We start from the raw sequence: 12,230 nt of genomic DNA on the forward strand, positions 1-12,230 counted from the left end.
CAAGATTAGGTGATGAGCTGAGCAATGCCTATTTCCTATTTGCAAGGATCAGAAGATGAATTTCATCCTGAATGTACAGTATTTCTTGCTTGATATGAAGTGTAGCATATTAGTTTACAGTAGAATTAAGAAGTCTGAAAATAAACATATCCACATGTGGATGCTAGCTCTGGAGCAAGCTGCAGGGAGCCTGCAGAAACTGCAGGCCGCATAGCTTCTCAGTCCTGCCTGAGAGCTAGCCTGAGAAATTCATGGGAGGATTTCAAAACAATCCTCAAAGACAGAAAACAGCCCTTGCAGGTGCTGTTTGTCTGTCTCTTGTTTTCTTGGCAAGAGAAAGTCAGAGGGTGTTGTACACCACTGACCAATGATGGTGATGTAGTGATTTACTAACCAATAAGAATTTCCTTTCTGTACTTTCCACGAACCAGTCTATAAAACAAGTCTAAAGTAATAAACTAGGGAATTCTCCTGTTCTGACTCCCTTGAGAGTCTGTGTCGTTCTCTCCTCGCCGTTCCTAATAGAACGACATCCACAGTCTTTCAGCTGAGCAAATCAACAAACTCTGGAATTCACAGTGGCATCAGATCTCTGATGCTGATGTAGAATTTGCATTTATGAGCAGTACAACCTTTAGCATTAGGCTCACAACCATTTACACAGGACAGAACTCACTTTGATTGACAATCTATTTAGCTGTTGTCCCTTATGAAAACAATTTGATGTGACTGCAAGCAACTTAAGGACATTCTTTGTATCTTTAATTCTAAATATGCTGTTCCTGTTAAGGACAAAGAATGATACCTAAAGTTCAAATGCTCGAGCAGGCACGCAACAGTCTGTGAAAGCCATTTTCCTCTCTAGTCCTCTTTGATGCCTAGAAAGTGAGTTTCTTTGATAGAAATGTAAGTGGAAGTGTATGTTGGCATTTTACTCATATATGGTTAGGCAGTTGTTAAACACTAGTAGGATTATCATTTTCTCTGTTACATAAGCCTAAATGATGATTGATACTCCTTAAAAAAATTGAATGGAAGGATGGATTAAATTGAGGGGGGAAAAATTACATCATCAGACATTGATGTCAAGCCTGTGCTATTTGAAAAGGGAAAGAGAAGAAAGATGAAATTAAGTGTATTTTAAATTATACTTTAAATTTAGCAACTGAACAAAATTTTTAAACATGACCCTCAGAAAAAAGAATGACTATTACTTCGTGATGTCTTTGACTTTCAGGTATCAAAAATTGCAACTTTCCCCATCTTCTGCAAAGTCCCTCCTCTTGGCACTTAGTTCTGAATTACTGCAAGCCTCCTTTCAACTGCTTTAACAAAGCAAACTATGTCTTAGACACCTCAGAGACTGCTGCAAAGGTTATTTTCTTTACCTGTCATTCTTAGAATGTTATTCTGCTCTGTGTTGATGTAGTCCCTTCTCTATAGCATCATATACAGAACATTTGCCCTCAGTTGCAATGTTTTGTGACTCCTCATGGATTTCAGCTCTAATAAGCTCTTTCAGACAAGATCCTTTGCATCATCTATTTACTTAGTAAAAGCTTCCTAGAAACATATAAATCTAATATATAGTTTTCTTTTAAAACTTTCTCCTTCTTTGTTTAGGCTTTTACTTACTACAAAGCCTAGCAAAACCAGTGAAGGTACGACAGACTGTGGTAAGCCAAGATCACTTGTTCTGATCCTACACAATTCCTCCATGTTTTCAATTCTAACTGCTCTATGGGAATGGAAAACTCTTCAGTAATTTAGACTATATATTTCTATTTTCTTTATACAGTACTGGTACCAACAGGATCAGGAGTCCTGAAGAGCTATAGGAATATAAATCAGAATTAATAAAGGTGGTAGGTCTGTATTACCCAGTTTTAGTGTGCATATCATACCAGACCTGATTTTGCCTTTTTCTTCCTGGTCAAAGTTATTCATCAATATACTCACTACATACCAGCTGAGATGCCTTTTGCAGTACAATCACAATCCTCTGTCCTCTTCACTTATGCAACCCACACTGAGCTTTCTGCTGGTATCAGCAGAATCACCATAGCAAAGCTGACTAACCAAAAGTTACTAGAGTTTTACATTACAGTAAACTACAGCTGACACAGCCATGGCAGCTGCAGGGAAAAAGCTGGTGCTTCCCACAGCACACAATGAAAATGTGGCTATGGAATCTGGATCAAGACCATGCCTTTACTACTGCTCACAAGTGCTAAGACTGAAGGTTCACAGCGCTGCAAACAGTGATTGCAAAACTGAAGGGCTCAGACTTTAAGTGCAGTCCAGCATGCACATCTAACGTTCTCATCCAAGACCCAGTTTTACTGATAGCCAGAGAAATGCTTTCAACTCCTCAACCAAGGGTTTATCTAAGGCAAATAAAGCTTGGCTCTGGCTGCTTTTTTTTTCAGTTAGAACTGAAAGCAGCTGAAAGGTCAGTAGAGAAACCCTGTAGTCCCCTCAGTAGATGCCTCTGGCATTGTCACTTGGTCCTTTTTTTTTGATAAGGTTTTCAAATACCTTTACAAGACAACAGTGAATTGAGTTGCTCCTGCAACCACCCGGAGGGTGTTATTGGTGAGAAGGGAAGCAGCACTATGTATCAGTGTCTCTGTTGAAAGTCACCTGGCATCTTTGGTTTACTGGACTGAAAGTGAAGTGCCATCTTTACTGGTGTAGATGTCACAAAAATGTCCTGCTATACTTGCCTGTAGCTGAAAGGAGGCAGTTGCCACATTTCTTGCTCACTTCCCTTGGGATCCACTGAGGGAGAGAGAAGGTGCGCTTTGCAGACATATGGTTCTGGTGGGAAATTTAGCTCTGCACCAGAAAAGGCACAACATTCCTCCTGCTGCTCTGCATAAAATGAAAATCCTGTAAGAATTTAAACAGGAATTTTGTTCATTTGGCTGTCTCAAAGGTGGACATACATGACCACCAGGGAAAGGGGAAAAAATTTAAAAAAAATGTTGCTTGAAGTGAAAAAAAACATCTCCAAAACAAGACAGAAAGAGGCTAGGGAAATGATGCTGTATAAATGTTGGTTTGCATTTGTCACTGTTTACGGGGAGAGATGCATAACCTTGAAAGACTGAAATTAAATAAGATGAGTAATAGGACAACAACTGTGCTATCTCAGCCAAAAGGGTGATCTAAAATAGCTTTGTATTATTTATACTTTCACATATTCAATATTTGCCTGTCTACTGTTGTCTTCATTGGAGTTTGTCTGCATCACATCTAGAATTTTACTGCAACATTTAAACTTCTGACATATATAAGAGCAGATGAGCAGGTTTGTTTGCTTCTAATTAGTCCATAATGTTTTTAGCAATGTTGCAAAAAAAAATTCTGAAGACCATTAAATGCTATATATAAATGTGAAATTGATTAAATATTGTCACATGTAAGAACGGGTAGTCATAAGTGAGGGTGAGGTAAACTTCTTGAGAATTGAAAGCTGGGTACTAGGAGAGACACCTGGGAAAGCACAGGACATAATGATTTATTACATGAAGACAATGTCTCTTCTACAGGGAAACCTATAAAAGACTGTAGTGTTAACTGAGAAAAGCCTGACAATTGAATATGCCCTGGTGACTGGGTTTCTGGTAAACCTTCAGTAGTCATAACAGCTAAAACAACCCTGGACAGTTAATCCCAAAATGCATAAAAAACTTTTTGCTGGACAAGGTTTGAAGTCCAATTTCATTAAGTGAGCAGGCTTAACAGCCTATAAAGCTGATGGGAAACATCACTTTAATAATTCAGGATGAAAGCTACCAGTGATGTTCTTGTTCTTCACCTGTGTTGTAAATACAAACGTTTCATGAGAATATGTGTAGAAGTATGTGAAAACTGCTGTATTAGCAGTATTCTGTAAGGTTATTGAAATTACAAATGAAATTACATTTTCTCAGAACAAAGAAGTTTTGCTGCAGCAGTCATCATCTCCAGTCACACCTATGTAAACAATGACAGCATGAGACAACTGCTTTGAATTTACTGAAATGCATCCATAACTAGACGTAAGTGGGAAACAGTTCCTGTGTCCTCTGACACTCCAAACCTGCTCTACTAGTACAAACTAAAGACCTTCTGAAGAAGTTTTTTTCTCTTAATTTTTCTAGTTTTGAAAATGGAGTTACTCACATGGAGTAGAACATCTGCCATTCTCATACCTTTCAGACTGGTGTCCTCTCAAGCACTACTTAAGGGATCATGTTTTGAAGCTTCTCAACTTGTTTTTGATAATTTATAACTCTTTACTTCAGCTACAAATTTTGTTCCAACAAGCCAGAGACATAAAATAATCCAAAACCACCTTCATTCCCTACAAAAGTTTCCCTTTTTGTAATTTGTTGTGTTGCAACAATAGTAGAGGAGCTTGAAAATTTCACAGCAGCCCAACTTTTAAAAGCTTTATCCCTAAGAATGCAGGCATCATTAACTGTCTTCTCCATATGAAATTTCTGCTCAATACGTTGTCTACTTAGGTTGTATTATGCTAGAAGGAACAAACATGTTCTTTTCTAAATCCTGACGTCACTTATGTTTATTACTGAATTATCAGAATCAACTGAATGATATTCTAGCATATATCTGAGACATGGACACGAGATTATATCAATTCACACGAAAAACTTTTCATATTTTCTGTACTCCCTGAGTAGTGTTCTAGATGTTTGAAATATACTCTTATCCACAGAACTATTGACCACAGTGCTCTAACTAGACTTGATTGTACCTTTTCAGATTTTAGAGTATAATTCAAAGTACATTTCTGTATTTTATAAACGGTTGTTTCTCCGACACACTACACAATTAAACAAAAGTTTTTATAAAATCATACAATGTTTTAGACATTATTATGCACAATAATTTATGAGCTTTTCCTACATTATCCATAAAGTTCTATAAAATAATTTCTATATTTGATCAAATATGATGTTTACCTTATTTTTCTCTTTTTCAGGATTCATCCCCGAAGACATGCAGACAATGTTAATTATGCAGTTAGAATTTACTTGTTCTTCACCTCTTTTTCGTACAATCTAGCAACTATTACATTTCAAAAATAATACAGTTCGGATTTTGCTACCAACAAAAAATAAGACAGTTAGAAACTGCCACTCTAACTGCCATGTTCCTCTTTTAGTTAGTTCTCTGTATTTGTTGGTTAAGACCAGGCTGCCTACAATTATCATTTCCACAAACATCACAATTAAGCCTTAGATGAAGAGTCCTTTGTTCTTACAACAGAAACACCTCGTCCTCATCACTTTGTTAGTGATTCATAGGAAAGAAACTGCGATTGTTTAGAAAAAAAATGTAGATATCCAAAGGACATTAAAACCTTCAGCATGAGAAGATTCAAAAGGAGATCTTATTAATTTTTGATTCACCATTGGAACTAATAAAAACTATTGTCCCTAAAGCCAGATTGTATACAATGACTGCACTGCAACTACTCTAATAAGAATACTTCACCTCCATGAGCAGTCTTCAAATACCGTACCTAAAAGATTCCACTTAAAATTTTTGCAAGGAAGAACTCTAATCTTGTCCACAGCTATTGTATACAGTTAAGAAACTTACCATATTTATTTGGTTTTTTTCAAAGGCCTACCAATCTCTTTGAGGTTCATTTCAACAAGAGAAGCAATTATAATGTAATTTCCACATTAGCAAGGCAGACACTTTGAAATAACATCTATTTCATTTAAAGCAAACTTCATCAAGCTATACCCAACCAACTGCATCCTGTGACAGGACAATTGCAATTTATCCATTTTATTTGTAGCAATGTAGGTTTGGCCAACATGTCTGCTTCTAATTGTTGGTGGGTGTCTTTGCAGGAAGATTCTGCATCATAAACTTTGCATCATACAACAAATGCACCACCTCACTACATAATACTGGATCTAAAAGGAAAAATGTCCTTAAAACTTGTAACAGGTCCTTGAATTTGCAGTCAGAAGAATTGGTGGCTATTTTTTATCTTGTGTAACTGCAAAAGCATTCAAAGCATTGCAAAAACAGTCCATAGTTATGCACCTTTCCCCACCTTCTCACACTTCTCATCAACTTCTACTCACCTTTAAATTTTTGCTAACTACACTATTCTCCTCGCAAAGCAAAGAAAATTTTGCAAACCACTCCAAGGCCCTAGCTACAAAAAGTCATTAAGAAAGAGGAAGCAGCACCTACACAAGCAGTTCTGCTTAGAAACCATACAAGGAAAGAGTTCCACCTGTAGCTGAGATCACCTTGCTGATGAGCATCTGAGAGATCTGCTTGGGTGGGCATCCTCAGTACGCAGAAAACACATGCAAATACAGCACACCAAACAAGCTGCATGGCACGGTGAAGCTGCCATAGGTCTCCCTATTTCCTCTCCATCCTGTTCTGAGAATGGCAGCTGTATGTGTATCCATCCATCACACTCTTGCAGACCTACCTAAGGTATACAGGGGGCACAGGATATGTTTGCTATTGATTTATAGTCCACCTGGACCACAGTCTACTACTGCTGCCTAGTAAAGTCTCATTGGAAAATGAGACTTACAGATCAGTAATTGAGTTGAAGCATCCAGTTCAGTTTCACTTGCTTGACTTTAAAACATCTCTGCACTGATCCCTCTTTTAGCACGCTGTATTTTTATGAAAGTTTCATATGTTTAAGTGCATTACAAGATCAAAATGTAAATTGTTCAAATTTTTCATTGTTTGCCTTTTTTGTTCAGGTTTTTTTTGGGGAATTGTTTTGGTTTTTTTAGTTTCTTTTTCTCAATTTCTCTAACACATTAATCAAATGTCTTTCCTATCTCACTCCCAACAATTCTCAAGGCATTTTTCCTTTTGTTATAACCTGAACACATGTAAAGATTTTCCTATTTCCCAGCAGTGCGCATCTGTAGAGTTTAAAAGATGTCACTTGACACCAGTGACCAAGGCAGCATTTGTTACAATTTCAATCACCAACACAACTCGGTGCCACCCCCAGACTGCAGGATGTCCACTCCCCAGGCTGGAGTACAAGGCAGAGTACAGCCTGAGCACTCCCATTTCCACTGCAGTTCCTGAGGCAGAAGTGGGAGAATAGACATGCACCAGGGCTCTTCCTTCATAGGGATCAAGACACAAAAGGAGGTTACCTTGGGCCACCAGTTCCACAAAGCCAATATTAACTCTTCAGCGGTCTATGTAACTACTCTTGTATTCACAGGTATTTCTATTTATTCCCCCTTCCATCCTTTTTAATATGGACCCTACCCAAAAGTGAACACTCATTTGGCATTGATCACACTAATCCAATGCATTTGCTGCTTCAGATGATAGGGAATTACACTTTACCTGTTAAAATCAAATAATACACTTTTATTTTACTACATCCATTCAACAATTACCCTTCTGTGTCTTTTAATTAGATCATCAATTGCTCCCATTGAAATAAAAATCACTCGGTCTGTTCTTTTAGGATTTTATATTTTCCACAACAAACATTAATTAGTTACTGTACAAGTTTCAGAAGAGTAACTGGTTTTAAAGAATGATATTCAAGACCTGTAAGCTTTTCAGTATTGCAGCTTAGGCTAGAAGAGAGTTCATTATTATATTTACTGTGCCACACTTCGTAAGTCTCAGGTCCTTTATAAAAACGAAACAAAACAAAACACAAGCCCCAAAAAACCCAGATTAATTCCAACATCTGACTTTTTCTCATTACTCCATGTTTTTTTTTTCTCAAAGATTACTTTGATGCAATTAATGGTGAGGCTTTCACTACTGTTTTACCTATCATAACACAGCAACTACTTGGTTTGTTTTTTTGTTAAGAATGCTTTCTGTCTCTGAAGATGTTTACCACAAATTCATTATCATGACATCCTGATTGGAGCCTTTGTTCTTCCAGAGCAGCTGCAGAACTTATAACCATTAAAAAAAACCCAATCAGAGACATGAAGGTGTCATCCATATATTTTACAAGGCTACTAGTTGTAAAAAAGAGATGCCAATGTATGAAAATGGTAAGCATAAATCCACATGAGTTTTTCACAGAAGTGGAAGTCGCTTTATATGAGGGTTCTGTTCTCATTCTGCAATCCCTGCACTTCAAGGTGACAACACTGCTTCTCCATCCCTTTTCTTAGTGATTTTTTTGACTACATTTCATTCTCTCTGGCATCACTATCCAACACAGAAAAAAGTAAAGGCAAACACCCCAGAAGATGGCAGATTTGAGCTCAGCCAACAGCCTTTAAAAAAGCCCTCTGAGCCATTCCTCTGCTTTTAGCCTGTACCTTTCAACTCCACTGCAAACCCTGTATTTAAGGAGATATGCATTTCCCACATTTGCAAAATATACTGGAAGTCTTTATCAATCTGTATCAATAAAGGTCAATAAACTGAAACCTATCAGGTTTCTTTAGAATTATTTTTTTTAAGCACTTTAAAAAAATCCTTAAACATTAAAAAAAACCTCAACCTTTTATACTCCCTGGACATAAAATATACACTTAGTATAAATATTCTATCAACCTGTCTGCTCAAAAGGGGCAATGCTTTGATACCATTTGCTTTCAGCTGTAATTCCAATATAGCTGTTTTAACAGAGACAGATGTTGGAACTGCATTACTTATAATCAATGGCAGAAATTCAGAAGCAAGTATGTATTGTATTGTTGTATACAGTACATATATGACAATCATTCAGCCTTTCTCATTCACAGGGACATTTACATAGAAGTTGATACAAATAAGAGAGGCAGAGTCCAGAACTTGTTTACATCTAACTTACTGCAGATATGCGTAAATTTTCCCAGCATTACATTGCCTTACTCCCTGCCCAACTTTGGCCAAATAGTGCAGTGCAAAAAATTAAAACTAGACGTTAAATACACTTAATAAATATATATTGAGCATGCATGACCTAACAATTGCTGCATTGTACCAAGGGTAGCAAAAGCTCTTACTATGCAAATTGCACAACGTAATTCCACTTAAGGCAATGGACTGCTATGAATAATATGTTATTAGACTTGTAAGAAATAGAGTAGAAAATTATGATCAAACAAAAGCCTTTTAAGAGTTTAGCCACCAATATGTTTCTTTGTGATTAATTTTAAGAAACAAAAGTCAGAACTGAAGATCCATTATTAGCACTGGTCCAATTACAGATGCCTAAATATGATCAAGATGATATGATATCTTCACATGTAATGAAAGACTTCAGTGAGATTTCTGAAGCTATGAATTACGTCAGGGTGCAATTTGTTTCTCTGTATTTCATTACACTGCTACTAAATTTTTGCCTAAAGAAGAAAAGTCCATTTCATTACCAGGAATGAATGACTATGGGAATGGTCTGATTAAGTATACACTCTACAAGACAGCAGATAAATACTTCTTTACGACTAGCAAAAGTTTTGGGCTTAATTTCAAATTAATTAACAGCAAATGTAATCTCATATCCAATTAACAAAATCACTCACCATGATTCCAGTAAGTAAACAGACCCCTTTTCCACAGTATGTATTTGGTACCATATCCCCATATCCAATGGATAGAAAAGTTATAGAAATCAACCACATTGCTCCAAGGAAGTTGCTAGTAACATCCTGTTGGTCATGGTATCTGAAAAGAAGAAGAAAATTTCTTTATCATGAAAACATTTGTTAAACTATGTGCTCTCAGAAAAAAATGCATTAACTGGTCATACAACCATTTTTGTATACAATCTCATTTTAAAAGCACCTGTAAGGAATTAAATATAACTCAAATACAATTACATCAACAGTAATGAATCAGAAGGTATAAAAATAGCACCAGTACTAGAAATGGTTGATAATTCAGTACTTGGTTATTATAGTAAAGTAGCAAAAATCATTTTGTTTTCAAAAGAATCTCTTCACCAGGGGTACAAGTCCTGGTAATACTCTGCAGTAGCAGTACACCAGTCTACCATAGTTGCTGCAGTTTGAGGCAAATATGAGAATCAGAAAAGGTTGTGTGCACAACTAGACAGAAGAGTACACCTTCATCTCCTTGTCCTAAATATAAGTCTATGACCAGAAATCCAATCCTGACCTAACACATAAATGACTTAGACAACCTATGGTCTTCCCTCTCCTAGAAGTTCAAGTTAAATAAAAAGGTATGCCATTGTATTTCTCACCATCAAAAGATGTTTACCTTAAATACAGCAAAAACTCACTTTAATGTTAAGTCAACTATTACATGAAATCTCATGATGTGCTATTTGTTGACTTAGTTTCAATATTATAGTAGAATATGTTAATTTTTCCCTTCCAAAACCTTCCAAATTCAGATTAATAATGTTGTCTTCATATGACGTATATACCTAATAGAAGGCGAAAATGCATTTTAGGTTTTAAAACCTGTTGTCACCACTCACTCTGTGGTGGGAAAAAAAGATGTTTAATAGCTTAAAGTAGGTGGAATTTTGCTCCCTGGACAGAGCAGCTCTGCCATAGAGATTATCTGCAGCAGCCACTGCAGACTCAAGGTTGCAATCACTCCTGCAGCTGCTGTGAAGCCTCAGGTTAACTAAACGCTGTTAGATTCCCCAAGGGTATTATTTTAGTCAGTCCCTAAATCCGTGTCTCACAAGGGGTCACAGAGGGCCACTTATTTAATTAGTTCACAAATCCGTAAACAACCTGCTTCCCACAACTGAAATAACTGCTTCTGTTTCCTTCCTTTCCGGACCTCATCTCCATGACAGACCGAGAATGCAGAGCAAGCCCACAGGCACTCAGGAAATTCCCTATTCTCACACTTGTGAGATATTCACCATAAATGTCTGCAAAACACTATTTTCCAAGTTCCACCTATGCTCTTGATGATTACAGCAACATGAAAGCTCTTTGACTGCCAGAGACCACAGCAATCACTCCAATCAAGTCTGTTTCACACTTTGTCTGTATTTTCCTCTCTCCTGGTGTCAGGGGCGTCTCTCACATACTTTATGCAAGTTTTTGTGTTTTGCCTAGAACAAAACCTAGAACAATGTAGTAAAAGCCCACATTTGGAGGTCCTAAGGACATGAAAAATGATAAGCACAATGGCAAAAAGAGTTAAAAAAAAGAACAGCAGACTAACTCATGACCACAGAGATAAATAGATATATGTGCATATAGCAGAACACAATCTGACATTGGGTTTTTTTTCTGGACTGCGCTAAACGTTATGGATTTTAGCCTCCACTTAACAAACATAGCAAGTAACAGCTGTGAAATATATGGATGCAACTGTCCCATGCAGGAGGCAAGAACAAAACCTGTGTACCTATCATGCTAATCCCTACAGAGTATCAAGTAAGAGATATGGTCCATAGGGTCTGGATAAACTTCACAGAAGGGTACTAAAGCCACGAAGGTACTAAAGGTACTAAGTATTTTGTAAAGGTAGTAAGGTATTAAGGCCTTCTAAGATTAGCAAATCAGGTAAATACAAATAAATGTTCACATAAATATTTATAATACATTTCTTTAATGCCTGTCTTTGGATTTTGAACCTGATCATTTCCACGCTTCATATGTCTGAAAACAGAAGATTCAAAGACAACTCACTAAGTTCCAGAAATAAATAACCCATAAGGAATGTCAAAACTACTTTCTTTAGCCTTGAATGACAATGGGAAACAGATAAAGGGAGCCTTTATGCGCTTATCCTCCTTTACCCACGTCAGAAAACATACAAGCCAACCTACTCATAGATTCTTTAGAAAATGTGACATAAATATTAAAAAGCACACCAGAAGTTTTTCAAGTTTCATTGGAGACATGGAGACAATTAAGTTTCCCTAGATGAACTATTCATTAAAGCCATCTACATTAATATTTGTTAGTACAATTCAAGGACCTGTTTAAATGTTTCCATCTTGTTACCTCAGGCCTCCTGAATTTCCTACTTGGAGTATTTTACCTAGTTATGATTTTAAGGCTATAGCTCAGCAATCAAATGCTGCATGCTTAAGATAAAAATCATCACCAGTACTTATGAATGAATTCAATGTGACTAAGAAACAAAGGCTATTTCATGTCCTCCCTATTGCTGCAACTGCTCAAGCACAGTAAAGCAATATAAATTACCTGATTTACCTAATTTAATATTAAAAAAAAAACAAACAACAGAAAAACTTTCTCTTTTGCAGCTGTACATGGAAAGCTGAAGGGCTGCCTTTTCAA

At 36.7% G+C, this 12,230-nt stretch overlaps 1 protein-coding gene across 3 annotated transcripts in view; it reads right to left on the reverse strand.

Moving 5' to 3' along the window:
- Positions 1–12,230, reverse strand: part of KCNN2 (potassium calcium-activated channel subfamily N member 2) — a 72,468-nt gene that overhangs the window by 16,381 nt on the left and 43,857 nt on the right. For all 3 annotated transcript variants that reach the window (XM_005528107.3, XM_014257078.2, XM_088054469.1), the window contains one exon: positions 9,513–9,654. In XM_005528107.3, the coding sequence (XP_005528164.3) occupies positions 9,513–9,654 (142 nt within the window). The remainder of the gene's footprint in view (positions 1–9,512; positions 9,655–12,230) is intronic.

This window comes from Pseudopodoces humilis, chromosome 4 (genome assembly GCF_049639895.1).
Source record: "Pseudopodoces humilis isolate 2021_Gansu_Grassland_sample_001 chromosome 4, ASM4963989v1, whole genome shotgun sequence".
Lineage (NCBI taxonomy): Eukaryota > Metazoa > Chordata > Aves > Passeriformes > Paridae > Pseudopodoces > Pseudopodoces humilis.